General features: G+C 34.8%; 1 protein-coding gene across 1 annotated transcript in view; it reads right to left on the reverse strand.

Moving 5' to 3' along the window:
• The window catches only part of HCN1 (hyperpolarization activated cyclic nucleotide gated potassium channel 1), a 192,966-nt gene that overhangs the window by 82,169 nt on the left and 89,351 nt on the right, over positions 1 to 21,446 (reverse strand). The window contains exon 3 of the mRNA XM_030257549.4: positions 10,225 to 10,386. Within this exon, the coding sequence (XP_030113409.4) occupies positions 10,225 to 10,386 (162 nt within the window). The remainder of the gene's footprint in view (positions 1 to 10,224; positions 10,387 to 21,446) is intronic.

Consider the following 21,446-nt stretch of genomic DNA (forward strand, 5'->3'; position numbering starts at 1 on the left):
AAATTTATGTTAAAAAAACAAAATATACTAAAGTATTTTTCAAATTGAACCTTTACACTCAAAGCTGTGAAAAGGAACAAGGTCATTTAACGGAAGGAAGGTCATCAGAGGACATACATCAAGGCAGCTTTCATTCTTCAAAACAACAAAATACCATGCCTTTTTTTTTTTTGTTTGTTTACTATCTTTTAAAATAAATTTGAGAGTCATTATTTATTAGAAACACATTATATTGCATTTGGGTGTGTTTTTAATTGACACCACATTTAGTTTCTAATTGAGATTTTGCATTCAATGTTACTACTGTAAGTGAATATGGCATTTAAATGGCATTTTTTTGTCTTTAAGATTATTAATGAGAAAAGTTTTTAGAGTATGTTCTAGATATTCTACATAGTCTCTGGGCAGATGTCTATGTATTTACAGCCTGCGTAAACAGTGAGCACTTTCTTATACCAAGTCTGAAAGATTTAAAAGCAAAAGAATAAAAACAAGCTTTCTTAAAGCCTAGAAACTCTTCAACTTTTATTTATCTGTACACACGCCAACTTTATATTTCCTCAAACCATGTTGCAATGGTTGAGTGCACTGGCTCATGCTTAGAAAAAACTCAACTTCTACCTCAGATGTTCTATTTCTATTTAAACTGTCACATTCCTTCTTCCTGCTCCCCATGTCACTCTGTGTGCGTGGGAGGGTTTCCTTCACAAAAATTCAACAAGAGTGGCTTAGGTCTAGTATATTTTATTGATCTGCAAAAGATGTTTACTTAGGAGCAATACACCATTAAATCTAAAGGCACTTCCTCTCAGCATTTCTATGTTTCCATAAACAGCTTCTTTGTCAAGATACAAACTGCAAAAACAAAAGGGAACCTCATCCTTGCTTATTTATACAACTCCGAAATTAATTTGTTCATCTCAAGTTTTATATGCACAAAACTGTATGTAGCAGCAGGATGGTCTTGCTGCAAGAATAAAGCCATGACAATCAGTGTTAGAGGGTAACAAGAAGGCAAAAGCACATTTAAATATTCTGTACTGCATCTGTGTTTCATATAGACAGTTGCTGGTACAGGACAGGCAGCATTTAGGTGAATGGCATGGGCTATGAGAGCTCATATAGACATCTGCACAGGTCCAACAAATTCCAGGGTCAAATCTGTTCTTACCTACTGGAAATGTAGTATGCCTACCCATTGCTCTTGACTTTACATTTCCATGGTGAGTTCTTGCATTTTATTATCACACAAATCTTAGTTTTATTTTGCTCCCAGCAAAGATTTTTATCAAGGATGATAAACTTAATTTCTTAACACGTGGAAAAAGCTATTAAAATGGACAGGAAACTCCCTCAAATATTCTTCTGTCAACATAATTATAGCAACATTTAGCTGAATTTAGGTTTGCCATAACTTTTCTAGTTGTATCTAAGAGAAAAATTTTAAATCTCTTACTATTAGAGATAAGCAGAGGGGTGTTACATGTTACTGCAAAGAGTGACAAATGAGTGGTGTACTGCCTTTATTCCTGACCAGTACTCAATTACTCTTCGTAAAACTGAGCTAGCAGTCTGAGTGCACTCCACTTGAAAACATCACTACTAAGTAGACAGTTGTTCAAAACCAGTCATGTTAATTCTCTTCCTATCTATGCAAATGTAGATAATCCTGTTTTGATTATATGTACTATTGTCAAAGTGCTACCCTCAATTGCGAGCTAACTTTATCGTCTTCTGAATATAAAATATCAAACACAGTGACTAAAATGATGAATGTGATGGATTAGAAATGGAACATGATTCACTCATGAAGAATATGGGCATTATTTTCTTATCTCATTCAAATGCCAGCTGCTGGCTTTCAAAGACACTGTTTCAAAGCAACTCTCTCAAGCTAGCAGTACCCCAAAATACAGGGAATATAGTCTTATTAAACAAGGCCTCATAGTGCATATTTCTCTCCACTCCAATCCACTTCACAGGAGACTGTCATGAACATTTTGTAATAAACATCAGTGATTCAAAACAAAGAGAAAAAAATTAAGTTAATGTCAATAATTTTTTTTTTAATTTGAGGGGAAATGGTTTTACTTTTGCAGCTAAATTAGATATATTAGTACATTATTTATGTGAGGGTTTTTTGGGGTTTTTTTTGAGAAATACTAATAATTTTTTAATTATAATATTGCTTTCCCCCTCACATGAGGAAAAGAAACCTAGTGCAAATTATTTAACATGGCACATGGCCAGAGAAAGTTTCACCATAGGGCTTGATTATTTTCCTTATGTTGTCAATAATATCTCCTAAAGCATAAATGAACAAATATAAAAATCCATATAGCAGAAAGAAAGCAAAAAATATATAAAGGGCATTCAGTAGTTTACACTATTGATACTAAAAATATTAATTGCTTGCTTTTATAATTAATATGTAAACATCTGTTCACACATCTAGAATATATTAAAAATTTACTTATTAGCAACAACATTAAATAAGATGCTGTATATCAGAAAAGATAAAGATTTTCCTATACAAAATCTTTTCCATCATTTCTATTAGATTAAATTTTCTAAAAGTTTTAGGGGTCTGTTTGAATTAATTCATATTGATTCTGCTCAAATAAGTATATGTGCAGAAAGCAGGAAGTGCGGGAAACAGATGGATGAGAGCAATCTTAAAGAAAATTATCCTATATTTTTAAAAGAGACAAAATACATGCAGTCTACACCCAAATAAACTGTGTACATTCCTGGTTTATATGTATAAACAGTATGGGCAAAACCATTTCAGACATGAAGGAAAATTTGTAGGCTAAAACAAATGGAAGAAATTATGATACTATATATTTTCTGGTTTTCTCATGTTTTGGTAACCAGAAGTGAATGCAAATTGAGACTTCCAGTTTTACAGGGAACCTTTTAGCTTCATTCAAATTCAAATTAAAGTGAAAATATAAAATATATTTCTCAAGTTTCTCATGTATCAGAGTGACTTTGCAATTACATGAACCAGAACAAAGTATCTGACTTTGATTTTTTCCCAATTTGAAATGTATGTATTCTAAATGTGCCATTTCAGATGGTCATTCTTTCATGTCTAATTGCATCCCAATAGACACTTCCATACTGCACTTTAAATATTAGAATGAGTCAGATGTTGAATAGCCATTGGAAAAACCCACCAGGTAAAAGCAGTAAAATCAGTGCTCTTGAGAAAATCTGATTGTGATGAGGACCCGTTGACAAAAATATGCACCTTGTGTAAACCACATTTTGTGCAATCTTAAATCATATGGATCATGAATCAGGCTGTGCATTTTCATTAAGGTTTGCAATGAAAAAGGGGAAGATTTGCTGAAGAACAGCTGTGTAGCAATGGTATTCATCTGGATATATCTACACTGGGTTTATTCTGGGAAACCTGATCTGGCATAAATATTCCAAGAGTTCAGTTTTTGGATACTCCAATCACAAGAGAAAAGGCCATCCAGGGAGATGTGCTTCCAAGTAATTTTTTCACATTTATATTCTAGTTCAAGCCAGTGTACCACCACATGCAGATAAACATGTTAAATTTAGAGAGCAAAGCAGACTGATCCAGCTCCCCCCAGAACAAAGGGAACACTCACTACAACAGAGAATCTGCTTTTGGCCATGTGGTGCTTATAACACCTCCTGAATATTTACTCCAGGGTAAATGTGGGATACGAGGTCCTAAAACATGATAGGTCCAATTTATGTTTTTACTTTAGTTCACATTTTTTACTAAAGAAATGGCCTAGAGCACACTTTATGAAGTCTGCTATTTTTTCCTTGAATGTCTATCAAACACAACAATAGGTTTTACAATATTATGTGCAATTTCTTCTATTCTTTCCAGAGTAAGGCTTACATAAAATATTTTGTAGTTTACAGTTACCAGAAATCCCTTCACCATGTACTGCAGCATAAGCATTTATGAGTTGCATTAATTCTTGAGGGAGAAACGCGGAAACCAGATTTTGATGACAAATAAGCAAGTTCTTCCTTGCATCTGCTCCTTGACATATTTCTACTAGCTCTTTTGAAAACACAGAAAAAGTGTGGAAATAAGTTAGAATCTTTTAAGTGTATCAGCTTGCTTTTGCATGTTCCCTCTAAATGATTGTTTCATTATTCACATCCCATATAGGGAAAAACAGCTCTTTATCTGAAAGAAACAGAAGCATGCAAGGCAGCCAACTAATTCATGACAAAAGTCGTCCCCTTTAGCACCTATTATCACATCAGCAACATAGTGCTACAATCAACACTTACAAACCTGTCCTAATTTAGATCCTTCCTTTAAGCACCAATATCTACTGAAATAACTATCACCAGCAGCATTAAATAATTGCATCAATAGTGCAGCATTAGTTTTAAGCATTTTAGTGAGAGAAGGTAAAATGGCAGATCTTATGACAATAGTTGAGTTAGCAATGCTAAACAGTTCTCAGAGTTGGTGGAGTTCTGTGATTAAAATTGAGAATACCTTCTCTGAATGACTACTTTCCATTTTGAGGAAGCTATAATCCAGATATTGAAGTATAACTTTACCTATTATTAAACTTCTAAAATTTTTTGAACCTTCCTGTAAGGATTTTGCACCTTTATTTTTCAGTTCTTATGGTTTTACATCTAAATTAGCTCATGGCTTTAAGACAATAAAGAAACATTTATAATCTGAGAAGACATTAATGGCAGAGATACTATACTGGGGAAAAAAAGAAATTTCAATAACTGTAAGGCTGGGGAAATCTAATAACTGTTTTAATCTAAGCACATCAGAAATCGAATGCCAAAAATAGAGTCAAAAGTATATGAGACATCAAAAAACGTATAGAATATTACATCAAAGAGGTTGGAAGGAAACAAGGAGTTTGGAAAGAAAAATTATTTAAATTATTACTACTTCCCATTCTAGGCCTGCAAAAGCAGACTACCTGCTAACCTGTCAGAAAACAGAATAAGTGAAAACCAATGTGGCCTTCCTAGATCCTCAGCAATTGTGGTAAAAATAAGAACCTGATTTGTTTTGCTCTTCATTGATCACAACACACTGAATTAAATCAACAGTGTCCTCAGATACCCTATTTCTCTAGTCCCCACTAGCTTGGCATAAAATTTTGATTTTGCAGTTAACGCATGTCCTCAGTCTGCATTAAACCTACCTTGTCATTTAGCATTGCACATTCAAAACATTTTTCTCTGCAGTTTCTTTTACTAAAAAATAACACAAATTAATATATCTTCCTGAGCTAATATATTTTTAGGCCTATCACTTCGTGCCAGACCAGTGAAACAGGTCATTCCTTCATCATCTTAATGCAGGAGAAAGCAGACCTCAGTGACTAGGTCAGTGCTGAGGGCAGGAGAGACCAGCAACTGAATTCTGAACAGCTGAACATAACAGAAGTAATATAATTACTCATTGTAGATTTAAAAATATGTGTCTTAGTCCTAAGAATGCCAGTTACATATTGTTGTTACTGATATTACTGTACTACTGTTCCAAGATACACTGCACTAATTAAATAGACACACATTAATATAAATATATGAGTAAAAAATACATTAGAATAGTAGTATACCACATCAGATCCACAGTTACTCTAGGAATCAGATGATTCCCATATGGTCCATACATTTTAAGCAGCCAATATAAGACTGTGGGATTTGATTTACATTCACATCTATTGCTCAGCATTGCCAATGAAATCATAGGAATCTATTGCTTTAAATGTGGCTCTATAATATTTTATTATAATAAAAATGTACTCAGAAACCTTTGTGAAGCTCTAAATGATGATTATCACATAATGTTCAAATACAAAAATCTCATGAGAAAATGGGCTTCTCTAATTGCCAACTATAGGGAAGAAGGTACTAAGCTGATGTATTATCAAAAAGAACAAAACCTAATGAAGAATAACATATCAATAAAATCCTTGAGCTCCAATAAGTAAAGCAAGATCTTACAAAAAAAAAAAAAAAAAAAGAAGTGATTGTGTAATTGAAAATAGTGCTCATTAGTAAGAAATGGTGATCATTAAAATTATAGTTTTGGGTAGTATGATAAATAACTTTTTTATATATTACATATATGTTAGCACAATTCTCATGGCATTATAAATCCTAACCATCTCCTGCCCTTCTGAATTGCCCTATGAAATATTAATTTAAGTAATTCATTTTATAATAAGAGAGACTTCCAAATTTTGTACCCGGAATTCCCAAATTCTTTTACTAGCAATGCTGATACCATCAGAGATGAAGAAGGTCTGATTTCCTTTTCCCCTGAAGAAATTATGAGACACAAATGGGCATCAATACAATGCAAAATCCCAGGTTACTAAATCCATCCAAACACCCCGAGAGCTGTAAACAATCCAACTGCAAGGACAGAAAGGAAAAGACAAAACAAAATAAATCAGAGTACCTGAAGGCTCTTGCTGAGCAAACATTGGCTGCCAGGGGAAATGCCATAAAACTAAGGCATTCCAAAGACTTTACAATCTCTTTTGGCTTTTAAAAAACTCACCATTCAAGTTAAATTCTATACTTCTCTGCCACACTTTTATCTCACAAAGGGAACATTATAAATAAAAAGATATCTAAACCCCAGGTAAATACCTTGCTTAAGGGACCATATGTTTTCCTAACCATACAATTAATTATTGCAAATACAGACAGGAACATATAGGTTGTGAATCTTCAGACACACTAGCAGATCACTACTAACAGACACTGTTAGTAATGATCTGCTGCAAGGTATGTTTTATTACAGGCTGTGATGTTTAGATGGCCAGATGGCATCAGTGGCAAAAGTGTCATCTCTCATCTCTACTTGCATAAAAACCCTCCCCATGTAAGACATGACTAGGTGAGTTCATTAGCTGGGACCCACACACTAGTTTTGCAATTACTGCACCTGAAACTGAATGCAGAATCTTGTTTTGCATAGACTGACTACAGTAGAGGACCACTATGCTTTTCTGGTTTTGTGTGTACTTAGTGTTCTGTGTGGATCTGCAAGTTTTACTATTAATTTTCTAAGGAACTACTGGCTCAAACTCTGAGGCGTGACAAAAATGTTTAGTCTGTGAGTCATTATGGAAGTACACTAGTCTAAAGCAATGCAGATCAGAAAGCTGAGGATAAATCACACAGGGAGCCGCCGATAATAGGCTTTCTGACCCAAGGAGAAATTAGGCAGCATCAGTAAGAAAGTCTGTGAAACTTATCCAGGAAAGACCTTCTTTAGGAATTAAAATATCCTAGTGTTGAAAAAAACTAAAATGGCATCAAAGATCTGTATTCCCTCCTACAAGTAATTTACTCTTATTTTGTCTGTAATGGATGGGATGGAATGTGACTTAACGTGATGGGGGCTTGGGGGGGAAAAAGTGGGTACTTACTTTCATAAGACATTTATCAGTGTTCTTATTTTTAATGGCCAGTACACCAATATGTCATTTCTCTGGCAGTCACTTCATTGCAAGATGAGGGCCTACTTTTGGAACTGCCAAGAGGTTAAAGCTGAGAGTACAGATACAATATGGGCTCGTAATTATCATCATGGCAGAGAGTATAGCAATGGGATATTTGTTGAACTACTTAGGTTGTAGGTTGGTACAGTGTTAACTGGGAGCGATCTTATCCCCTTTTACAGAGAGGCTTTCCATTGTGTAGTATCCTTCATTTGCATTATGAGGTTTCTACAACCTTCCAAAGACAAAAATCCAACTAATTTGTTTTGTTTCAATTGTATTCAGTCACATTGTTCAAATAGGTAGTAAGCCACCTTCAACCTGGGTTCATTTTCCTGTTCCTCTCTGACATTAAATTTAAGCTACATTACTTTACAGTATTTGTAAATTAAAACCACAAGCATGCCTGAGGCATTTGGATACTTTTGTATATCAGTTTAGACAGATGAAACAGCTTTCAAGACAAAGCTTTTAAAAGTTCCTTCATTCTGCAGCCTGAAGCAACTAATGTGCAAGACAGAATGGAACTGTGGACTGGAAGAGTAGGCTGGGCTATGTCAGTTGAGAAGACATCATGTCATCCTTCCAACTTCCTTACTTCCTTTAGTAAGATATTAGCTGCAAAAGCTTTTACTTGCCTCTGACTTACATTTTGGAAAAAACTGACTTTTTCTGGCTGAGCACACATTTTCTTGAGTAAGTCTTCAAGCCAGTGATCACAATTAATAAGTTTAAAATTTTGCATTTGCATCCGAATGACTGCACCACTACCAGATGCAGTCATTTCAGTATCAAAAGTTAAAATTCAGAGTAGATTAAATTGTTATATGCTATGGTATACCAGGAGAGTACAGTTTCCCTCTTGCCAAAGCTCTTGCAGTATCAGGAATGTGAAACCCTTTCAAAAAGTTGCCTGTCAGTTACGATTCTGAACACAACAGAAAAGCAGATAAATATCATCATCATCATCATCATTATCAACCTCCTCATGTTTACACTCTATTTTTGGGGACTGATATCTCATGACAGCTTCACTGTCTTTTTTTAGTGTTAAAAATTCATTCCCAGAGCCTGGAAAACAACTAGGAAATGTCTTGTAACACCATGACACATCTAGAAAGGTCTATATGTTTTCCCTAAGAGTGGTCTTAAATATGGTCCTGATTCCAGGTGGGAAGCCCACCTTTCTTTCTCTTGCCTCTGGCCTAAAAGACTGACTATGGCAAATTGCATTCAAATTTCTTCCCAATGTTCATTCAACATAAACAAATTCAGGTGCTGATAAAAAATATTTAATGTTGCAACTTCCAGAAAGGATCTTTCCAAGTTTATATGGACACTAGAGAGAGAGAATACTGTTTCCATAAAAACATAACCTGTATGTGGGTAGTTAGAAAGAAGGGTCAGAGCATGCACATAGTGTGTACAGCTCCCTTAAGATTGAATGTAGCTCTTAAGGAGCAGAGAGAATTTAATAGTTTAGTGTTTTCTAAAAGTTAAATACTTCAATTAAGTGTAATCCAAGGCTTCCTTTCATTCGCTAGCATGATTTTCATCCAGATCTTTAAAAAGCTGGTAGAAATTTTATGCTTTTTAAACATGAATGGAAGATGTTAGAAAGCAGAACACAGAATACAGCAGAATGGAAAGATGTGCTAGTCAGCACTGTGGTGACCTACTTTTATTGTAGCAATCCCATTTTTGAAGATATTTAAGTATTTTTTTTAGAAAAGCAGGCACAATGAGGTGTCAGCAAACATGCTGGTTATCATTAAAGATGTTGCCTGATTACTGCAAATACTTGTCTGTATGACTGACAGGTTTAGTCAAGGAGTTCCCACATTAATGTGCAGTATCATGTTCCCAAAGGAACAAATACTGTTATGGTTCTACAGTAGGAATATGTGACACTGAGCAAGATGCCCATCTACAGTAAAGGTGATGGTTTATGGAACCTAAGATTACAAAAACTGGAGAGACACATATTTTCAGATTACCAATGAGAGAGCTGCTTGGCATTTTTTGTTTTGGCTACAGATCCATTCAAAAAATTTCACTGTATTTCCTATAAAAATGTTCTAAATACTGCCACATTATCTGACTTGATTAAAAAAAGTATTTTTCATAGCCATTGTCCTTAAAATAGAAAGTCATTACCCGTCCTTATAAATAACGCAGAGTCACATTCTGTCCTTGAACATTCTGCTCCCACACAGAAAACTATCATACAACTAAGTCTATTTATCTAATTTTACTTATAAAAATCTTGATATGTGTGTTGGGAACAATGGATCATCATATGATTCAGAAGTTTACAAACTGAGGATAACATTACATGAAACTAAGGCAAATAATCTACCTCCAGTAGCATTCTGAAATTATGGCCTATACTGAAAGCAGTGGTGAACTGAGTGTTTCCATATTTCTTTTAGTGGCTTTTTTTTAGGGAATAAGGGTTAATAAACTATAATGACTTTTAAACTTAAAGTATTTTCTGGCTCATTTACTGTCAATGAGTCAATATCATTTTATTGACCATAAGGACTACAAAACAAACTTCAGTTCATTAGCAAGTGAGCCAGTAAAATATGAAAGTAACCTTGAATAAATTGCAGGGCAGCATATTACTAGCCATGTGTTTTTACATTAAATTCTGAAGCTAACTGTTTAGAAAAATAATGTTTAGAAAGCACAATGAAAAATGAACAATACTTACAACCATACCGTTTAGGGACACCCAGCAATCTGGTGGGAAATCCTGAAGTAATGGTACTAAAAACTGTAGACAACCATCCCAGTGGCACAGCAGGAGCATCATTCCGATCAGATTAAAGATTCTCACCACTGCACTGGCCAGATCGTATGTCATGTGGAAAATCTGCAGACAAAAATTACAGGTGATGTACATGTTGCAAATCAGAAATTAAAGTCATTTCATTTTCATCAGGCAGGTTAAAGCAAAAGAAGTGTCATCCTGAACTTCTAAAAATGGTGAGGTTTCTAAGGCAGGATCATTAATTTGAGCACATTAATTTCAGTAGAGAACCATTCTGACACACCTGATTCTTGGCTGCATGCCAGCATTATGTAAGCTGCTGAAAAAAGCATGTATTGAAGTCACCCAATGAAGTTTTTTCCAAAAAACCTCCAACTCCTTTCAATTGAAGCAAGACTCACAAATTAAAAAATACCTGGTTAAGCTAGTGATACCATTATTTGCCTATGAGTATGGTATTTAAATATTACGAAATTGTGGGAGATTTAATGACCCCTTCAGAAGATTCACTTTTGCATTTCTTATCTTCTCAAATGCATTAAAATTTGAGTGAAGAAACAATAAAAGAGTTATATTTTTTGGCTTCTACTATACTTCCAATCCAATTTGTATATACCAGTTCACCAATCAAAAATGACAAAAAGGTAGTTGATAGCTTTTAATAATTAGCATTTTCCAAAAATGCTGATAATTCCATGGCTACTACATAGACTACTGTGGTAGATAAATTCATATCAAATTAATAAAGTAAATTGGATTTCAATGTATTCCTCCATTCTTAAGACACAAACTATTTGCACTTGAAAAGTGTCTTACAGCAAATAACACATAAAATTCTCAAAAACAACAGAGACATTTTCAGGTTTGTCATGGGCAAATTTGCTGGACAGAATTTGCATGAGGAGCAGCAGTCAGCTGCTGATATAGTATGAAAAAAATGCATTTAGCACTTCCCTGCTATATTGGTTTTAATGTACTTCCAATCTATAAATACAGACATACTCCACACTTCTTACACAATTCAATCAACTAAAGATAAATATATAACATTGTAATATGCATAATTATCACTATGCAGGAATTATATTTAGAAGCTGAAGAATGTGCAGTTGGTGTTTCATGGAATTTTAAGTATAAAATACTACTTAGTAGTGTGGCTAGACATAGAAACCAGAGGATTTAGGACTGAAAATATCAGATTGCTAGAGATATATGGGTATATTGGTAGATGAAATTTTTCATTTATTAACTAAAAAATTCACACATAAAAAATTGAAAGTTTGTGTCCTAACTTTTACACATCTAAACTAAAAGCAGAGGTAAAGCATCCACATTGCAAATGAGTGCAAGTACAAAATATGGAGGGCACATTGTGGTGTCTTTAACTTTTTATTTGCCTCTAGTATTGTATTGACATATTTACACTTGGGGGTAGGAGGTGTTGATTTTTTTTTAAAGTATAGCCAAAATGCTCTGTGGACTGAAGTCAAGCTCTTCCATTCAGGAATTGATTGTGATACCATGAAACAAGAGGAATAAAAGTCATATTTTTATAGCTTTTTTTTTTTTGTACACAAATTACAATTCTCATATTAATGAGATAAGCCTCATTAAAACTCCTAGTAGATATGTGAAGTGTAGTTTTCACAGAGATAAACTGGAGGACAGGAAACTAATGCCATTCATTTGCCCATCAGCTGGTCCTCCACTGGGATAGAAAGAAATACAAGACCACAAATCAGTTTTTCCTTGATTTTGCAGAACAGATGTGTGCTCAAATCTCTCTATTTCAACAAATTTCTTAATAAGATACTATTCATAGCAAAAATAATTCAAACATTTGCACACAACTAAATTTAAGCTCCTAAGCTCTTCACTCACGTAGTTAAATATAAATGCTTGATTATCATTAAACATTTACCATGTAAAAATGCCATGCAAATAAGAGGAAATTGCAATTGTAAAATATATTTGAAAGTCTGGTCACTTTATTTAGATTACTAATTTCAAACCTAAAAATTCAGTTTAACCAGAAAGAGAGCAAATTTTGGACAACGTATTTCTCAAAATTTACTAGAATTACTTAAAGTTACTGCATATGAGAAAAAATTAAGATCCTCCTGAGAACTAACTCTTCCCACAGTTTTGTTTCCTACAATAGGAAAAATTTCATAAATATTTCTCCTTTTTCATCATTGCTCAACTTCATTTCAGTTTTTGTTATGTTTGTCTGTTTGTGTTTGGCTATAGTACTGTCATTTTTCATAGTTTCCATATACCTGAAAAATAAAAAAATCTAGCCTGTGAACTTACTTCTAAGAATTCATAATTTCTTCCTTTATTAATTTTACAAGCTTTTATCAATAGCCTGGAAACCTTAATTTTTTTCCTGAATAACTGACAATGCCTCTGACAATGTCCAAAATGAAACCACAGATTAACAGTTTCCAATGTTTTGGCACAGTATTGCTCATAGAGAATAAGAAATTGCTGAAGAAGTCAGACTTCACATGTTTTATCTCAGTTTTCACTCACACTTTATTAATGACTCATTTTATTCCCACATAAGAAGCAGAAAGCACACTATTCCTTCCTCACATTTATAATAGAGTGTATATATCAAATTGGTCCTGCTAACTTGGATTTTCAAGCCTGAGATGTAAAAATCTTTCCAGTCTTACCAGCCCAGGAGCTTAACTGCATTTTAGGGCTGTCATGTTAAATTAATAGCACACGTATATTTTAACCAAGTGAACATAAAAGCTGTTGAACTGCTGTCGTGGAATGCACATGTTATCTCTTCTGCCTTCTGATAATTGGTATTCTGATATTAGTCTATTTGTTCAGTTGTGGTTTTAGTTCAGTTTAGAATCATACAATCATAGAATCACGAAAAAGATGGAAAATATCTCCAAGATCAGCAAGTCTAACTTTTGACTGAACACTACCTTGCCAACAGGCCATGGCACTGGTCATTTCTTGAACACTTTCAGGGGTGGTTATTCCACTGGCTTTGATTTTTAGGTTCAGCTTATATAAAAATTAATATTTACAAATAATCAGAATTTAATTCTAATTAAATGAAGGCTAAAACTTCAGAATTTCCTAGAAAAATGTATTCAAATCTCATCTCATTGAGTTCATGCAGACACCTCTTCCACTTCTCAAAAGTACTAAAGGTGCTTAGCATCACAAAGCTATCCCAGGTTTAGTCTTCAAATGGAGATCTGCAACATGCCTTGGGCAATATGAAATGGCTCTAGCACCAAGTGAGCTGTGTGGAGTCTGGAATGTTAAATAGCCACAGTGGGGGAAAAGGGAGAGCTGCACATGAGCAGCTCTGGAAGGTATGCTGCAAGTTGTATTTACAGCAGTGAAACTCCAAGCTGGACTGCTGGGCAAAATAACAGCTATGAAAGTGACGAGGATTTTTTTGATTCAGTCTTTGGGTCAGCCCAAAATTATTAGGTTTATCCCTCAACCAACTAAGCAGAGATTATAAACAGTAGGATCTGAATTCTCCTATCTGAGCTGAATGTTTACTTTTAAGAAATAAAATAATATAAAAAGGAGAGCACAATGCCTCTTTTTGAGCATCCATCTCTTGATCTTCTTTAAACCATGAAAGACAACCAAATTTTTTTTCTTTATCTATTTCATATTTGACAAATCAACTTTAAAAGATATTCTTCATAAATATCACTTGAGATACTATGGGTGTTATTCAACTCCTACCAAAGCCAGTTTCTTTGAGAAATGCAGGTTATCACATTCTACATTGGAAATACATCTACACAAGAAGATGTAAACATGCATTGATTGAAATACCTGGCTATGCCCTCAGGGTAACATTTTACACTCAACTGACTTCTGATATGTGTGTTTATTTTATGATAAATAATTCATCATTGACAATTCAGTAGTGGGAAAAGGTATATAGCATTATCTAATCTAATTGTATTTGTGACCTTAAGCTGACAACAAATGCAAAGATCTGCTTCTGCTTTAGTTGGCCCTGAAGGGAAAACACCAGTGATTTAATAAACACAACAAACTATTTTTAATCAAACATATTCAGAAAAAAAGAGCTGTGAATGGCCTATTTTATGTGACCTTTAAAATTTTTTTACTTTCTAGATGGAGTCAGTCTGACATTAGGTTTTATAATAGGAGTCCCATTTATTCCAATTCAAGAAAATGTACAAATAGAAGCCAGCTTCTGCTGATCAAAAAGAACAGAACAACAAAACAGAAATATGACAGGTTAAACCTGAAAGCATTAATAGAACTACTTTGCCGAAGGAATATTTAAGCAAGACTTGAAAAGGTCACATATAACCAGGAAGCAATGTTTATTTACGATATTTAAGTTCTGCAATATTTATTTACCATCTCTAAATTCTGCAAATACCATATATAAATACTGTAAATTGGCCAGTGCTACACTAAATATTAACTCGCACACAGAGGGCATGACTTCACTCAGAATGTGTGGTTTTGTTATCCTCACGTGATAAATGTGTGGGACCTTGACATCTAAACTGAGAGGAGCAGTCACTTTATCTCTACAAAGCAAAAAGCAAGCAAATGACAAAGGATTCAGGATTCTGAAATAAAATCACCACTGCTAATTCTCACTTGTTTCTACAGAGGTGGAGGTCTCATTCATCACTTATATAGATGACATAAAGTACCTTATTAGACTAAGCATTTATTTGAAGTAAAGCAAAGTATAAACAAACCAAAAACATTTCACAGCTGTCAGGAGGACATAAACACAGAATACGAACAGCCTGCCTCTGTGACAAAGTTCAGCTGTAACTCTTAAGCCATAGTACCAAATTGAGTGTGACCATATGGCAAACAACATTGGAACTGTACATGAACTTAGAGACTGATAGTTTTGGCAGCTTGAAGTGTAGGTCTGTTTCCACTTCAGCATCATTTCAAGCATCAGCACCACCTGAACTTCAGCTCAAGCTTCTTGACGGGTCAAATATTTCCACTGACAGCATCACTGAACTCAAGCTGGAGACCATCTGAGCATGGAGCTGAGCTAGAAGGGACATTTATTTTCTTTCATAATTATTTATGTCTTAAAGAGAAGGCAGCTGGGAGATATAGCCAGTCTGTAAACGGCTCAAAATATTATTTAAGATTTTTTTTTACTAGCCGAGCAAGAGGAACTGTTTATTTTATTAATATGAAGATGTACTTTGGCAGCAACAAGAGAAGAGAAATAAGTTATTCCCCTTCAGTCTTTGCCAAGGCAGGGATTCCCACTATGCTAAAAAGGCAGCTGAACAAGCAATGTGAATACTAAAAAATATCACTGCCTAGAACTCTTCAAATATCAGATACCTGACTGCATTTTTAGAAATAGTATCAGATTCTGAAGTCTATATTCCCCAGTTTTAACACACTTACACAACCAGTTCTCATCCTTAGTGAATCTGAAACAAGCAATAAGCAAACAGACTTATATCTACCAAGAAATCTACAATAAAATATATCTAAATGCCAAGACAATGCAGGGATAACCTTAGGAAGTACCAAATTCTTCATAAAAAATGCATGCCTGGTAAAATTATTCTACAACATTTTTGATCATTCAAGTCACTCAAACCCTGAACCCATTTTTATTTTAATATTTAAGGCATAACTTTGGTGGCAATTACGCTCTATCCTCAGCACACTAGATCTTTTCCTAAGAGACAGGTATTTAGGAGAAAGAACAGAGCAGTGTTCTGAGTGTACCTTACGCTGAAATGGGTAGAAAATGGTCCAGCCCACAGGCCCATGGATCAAACAGCATAATTCAATCAAAATAAATAACCACAAATCAGCTACAATGTTTTCTATGAATTTATAAATATTTTTACAATCATCATTGTACAAATGGAATACATGTAACCAACTTCTTTCAATCTCAGTATTTTCCTGACCATCTTTTTAGAATTTTTTTAAGGCAGTAATATTTTTATCTTCCCTTCTCTATGAATACAAAATGAAATCAGATACTTTTTCATAGTAGATGAAGTACAAAAAGATTGGATGTACACAGAAACTTGTAATTTTCTATATTTACAAAAATTGTATCTGAAACTATTGTTGTAAAACATTTTTTCACTAGATCTGCATGCCACATATCTCAGCAGATGTGGGTTTGGGAAGCAAAGGAAACTGTGTAGAAAAGACAAAGAAAGTTTTCTCTTACGTGATCCTAACTACTACTCAAAGTATCACTTTGAGATTTAAATGGATGATTCACTAAGCACAGTTCTTTTCACTGATGCCTTCTCCCCAGCTCACATTGCCACATAGCTGAGCTTCAAATCAATTGTCCTAATTATAATATGGCAGTGTAATGATCTCATTGAAAACAATAAAAATCATGAAGAATATTTCTTCTAGGGAATTTAAGCTGATGCCTTTCTGAAGCTGATGAGGTTCATCTTCCAAACATGGAAATAATGGGCAAAGAATAGAAAATTAAAGTAATTATGTTAAATTTCATGTGGAATAAAAGCTCTGAGATGAAACTGGTTCTAACTGCTTTCTTTTAATAGCATGCAATACCTTCCTTTTAAAAAGCCAAATAAGTGTTGCTTTATGAGGCACAATTGTTTTAATGTTTATAGATTTGGGTTGTTAAGGATAGATTTAAACTGTGAATAAAATATGTAAAATTCCATGCATATTGGAATCTGAATTTTGCTTTTGCTAGTAATTTTATTGAAGAGTTCATAGGCCAATAGTTACCAAAAACCACAACACTATTGGTACAATTCAAGGTAGTTGATTAGTGTATGATATTGCATGAAATTTGGAACTGTTCAACGGTTGAATGCTTCAGGCCCTAAATACGTGAAATTCGTTTGTTCTGATGAAAATCTTGCAATAGCAAATACATTTAAGTCAATCGTTGTAACTCAGAGTCATAAAAATCCAGGAAATAACAGATAAAATAACATATATGAATAAATTATTCTTCCAGTAAGGAATCAGTGATTCGTGGTCTAAGTCAATGTTTCATAATATTGACAAATGATTCTAAAAATGATATAGCTAATTGGATGAAATTATAGAGAACCTTTTTGTAGGAAGTGAAGACCATTGTGCAAATGGAGTCTCCTGTGCAAATCTTACTGCCATTCAAAATTGCATAGAGGACATCTTTTAGAGTTTTAAAGGTTTAATTAAAAAGATTGCTGAACAGGTACAAAGAACACACCAGAATCATAATCTTAATAACTTGCCTCAAAAATCACCAAAAGAATTTAAGAATTCAGTTGCATGATAAAAAGCAACATACAGCCAAAAAAACCCAAACCAAACCAAACCAATCCAAACCAATCCAAACCAATCCAATCCAAACCAAACCAAACCAAACCAAACCAAACCAAACCAAACCAAACCAAACCAAACCAAACCAAACCAAACCAAACCAAACCAAACCAAACCAAACCAAACCAAACCAAACCAAACCAAACCAACAAGCAAAACAAACATAACAAACAAAACAAAACAAACAGAACAAAAAAACCCCAACATTTTGAAGATGTTGCTTTGGAAGTTTGGATATGATAGTCTCTCTTAAAAAAATACTATGTTTATTTGGTTTAGTATGTAAAACTACCTTGAACTGAATTATTCACATAATGAATTATTCTATTTTTCTGTGTTCAACAACTGATAAGTCCATGGCTATCATTATTAGGAAAAGTGAGAGTATGCTTGCATATACATGAACATGATTTGCTCACAGCCCTTAATACTCAAATTTTCTACCGATATCCTGTGAGCTAAAGAAAGTGGGAGATTGAGAAAAAAAACCCAAAAGACAAAATAAACATGTAGGTAGTATTAAAAAAGAGGAAATATAGTAAAAAGAAGCAAGTGTTCTTTCATGGTCTTATTTGGATTTTTTTATTTTTTTATATTTTCTATCTATTATAAATTGACACTTGAGTCTGATGGCTAAAATCTTTCTGCATTCAGTACAGAATCAACATAGATTTTAAATTTTATTGCTAGCAGTTTTAACAATGAAAGGTTGATGAGGGGCCATTGTGTCTAGAGTTCTTCCATTGTTTTTTGATAAATTAATATTAAATAATTTTAAAATTTAACATGGTTATTTTATTATGCTAAGGTATTTTGAAAAATAAAACTGTTTTAAAAAGAAAACTGTTACTGTACAGCAAGCCTAATGTGTTAGTTCCTCTCACATTGTTTACTATAATACAGTCTCTCAAAGTTTACATTTAGTAATTTTTTTTAAACTACTTAACCTCACTAAACACAATGCCTAATGGTAATAATGGAAAAAGATCCACTAGCCTGCACTTTCCAAAAGCTGACTCTGGTTCCCTGCCAGAGCTCTTGCTGACACTGGAGTTACCCCAGGTGATCACTTGAGGTACCTCTTCAGAGATTTGGTCTCAACATTTCATCATTCCAGTCAGATTTTATATGACTACCCAGTCCTGAGAGATCTGCTGTTGAACACTACACAAATAAACATCTTTTGCACAATTAATGGCTTTTAGCTGGCCATTCATGTTTCAGTAGACCATACACACATTGTTTCTCCCAGGAAAACCTCTGCCCTCTCAACTATTTTGATTTAATGTATCAACATTTCTGCTGATCATTTCTAGATGTCATCTTCAGACCAATATTTAAGTCCAGCCTGCACTTGGTGACAGGAACAACCTTCTATGCACTTATTCCTTGCACTCTTGCACTGATCTACTGCCGGGAATTGTTTGTGGGATCGCCTGCAGCCTTTCCCAGTAGATCCACATGGACATCATTAAAATCAGCTGTATGCTGCTCCACAGAACCATATGCTCCATGCCGTATTCTGCAAAGCTTACAGGTTTAGCAACCAACAGTGAGCTCTTTCTGGTAAATATCCTACCCAGCCTAGACCTCATTGCTGAAGGGTTAGTAATTTAGGCTGCTTTTTTACAGCTTATTACTTATAAAAGCAACAGAAATTAATCTGCTTTCAAGAGCAATTCATATAGCCTTTAACTCTCTGACCCCCACCTCCAGTTCCAACCTGCTACAAGCACACCAGCAATTAAAGCACCCTCACATCAGGACAGACAGTGCAGGCTGGTGCTTGTGTTAGCTCTTCCTTGACATCACGGGCTACGGTTCAATGCTGTGCTGAAATACTGCAACACTGACCACAGCACAAAGCAAATCACCTCTCATTTCACACCTCTTTTGAACCAAATGCATTTCACTTTTTGGTTTCTTAGGATTAGCATGCTAAGCCTCGCACAGCCTTTTTGCAGTGGCCAGCTTCTGCGTTCTCTCTGTCTCCGAAGTGCAGCTGGAATCAAACTGGCTCACAAGAAACTGCGTAACTCATACGTAGCAGTCTGGCAGCCAATGGAAAAGATGTGGTGAAGCAAAACTGCAAACTAAGAACTTGGAGCAAAGGTGCGCTTCTTCTTTGAATTATCCCTTGCGCCCCAACTTTTATAATTCTTCCTCAAACAGAAGGAAGAACATTTCCTTTAAAACATTTCCTTGGGATATTTCCTTGGAATCTTTGATTCTATTTACACTGGTCCTCCAAGAACTTTCTTGTTGTGGGTTGAATGCATTCCTCTATAATACAGGCTGCAATCAACTTTTTTCCTTCTCCATCATCTCTTTCTGTCTAGTCCTTCTATTTTACAGCACTAAGCATCCCGATGTTTTCCTTTTCTGGTTTCTCTACACTGCTTATATTTAAAAGAAAAGAAAGATTTCTAAAAAATTAGAACATAATTATTTTAAAGAAAAGACTATCCTTACTAGCAATTCCAAATTTGTGTTGAGATTTTGGCTCATTTTGTATTTTTAAAGACAGACTCTTCTGTTACTAAACATCTGGAGGGAAAGTATTTACTTTCAGTAAGTAGACGAGTGCAATTTCAGTTCATCTATTCCAGATTGTACTTTTTCTATACCCTGTTCCTGGTCAATACCTTCTTTTTTCTTTTATACACTCCATTATACTAAAGAGAACATTATACTAAAAAAATATTGATAAAAGATTCTCAAGTCCAGAATAAGTAACTCTTCCATCCTTTTTTAGAATGACTGTACCCAATAGCTACCATGACAAGGTCAGTAGTTCAACTACCACATTGTAGCAATATTGCCAACTCTGAGCCAGTATTACTGTGATTTAGGTTACCCTGCAACATCTGTGATTCACTTAAAAATATCCTTTGGGTTATTCATATTTGCACGCCTATCAAACTTCCCACAGAAATTGATGGCTAAAAATAGCTACTAAAAACTAAAAAGAAAATAGTAATAAGTCTGGGATATTTGCAAAATCTCTCAACTCCAGGAAATGGGACAGAGAAAGAAAAGCATTATTTTAATGCCTACAATAAAAATGGAAGAGTTTGCAAGTTTTCAATGGTATTTAAATCAACTTCCTTTTACTAACTTAATCCTAAATTACAGGAATCCTTTGTTTCCAGAAGGCTAAATCCTGGAGCCATTTATCCTGCGTGCTCCCTGTGCTGCAGATTACATTTCTGTGACTGAGCTGTGACGGAGACTGACTAGCAAGAACAGTATTTACGCAATTGCAGAGTGACAGTGGGATGGAGATGTATTTATATCATTGCATTTGGCAGCACCAGCACTAGATGCTTCAAGTGCTTCCAAAGGTTGTGGTACTGCTAATAGCCCAGGAAGAGAACAGTGGAGAACACAAAGGTGGCAGAAGGGAGGAGAACCAATACATGTAAAAACCAAATCAACCTGCATGGAAATGGGCTAAGATTGTGCACTGTGTAGTTGTAGGTGGTGCCATCAGGAGCACTATGTGACAGCACCTCATATGTGGTTGACAAGGATGAAAAAAGCAGCACTGAAGCACATCCCAGAGCAACAGAAGTGGTGAGTGCCAGGAGGAGCACCAGCCTGCTGCCAGCAGGTCTGCTCTCTCCTGACATAGTCTAATGTTGATTACAACGCTTCCAGCTGACTAGGTTTGCCCACATGCCATGATCAAGCATGTAAGCTGAACCCTTCATAAAGAGAGTTAGGGTGTCTTGAAGTATTTTGTGCGGATGGTGGCAGAGCCTCTTATTTATCGGCGCCTCTTATTTCTAATGAGGTGGTGAAAAAAAAATATG

Source organism: Taeniopygia guttata, chromosome Z (genome assembly GCF_048771995.1).
Source record: "Taeniopygia guttata chromosome Z, bTaeGut7.mat, whole genome shotgun sequence".
Taxonomy (NCBI): Eukaryota; Metazoa; Chordata; class Aves; order Passeriformes; family Estrildidae; genus Taeniopygia; species Taeniopygia guttata.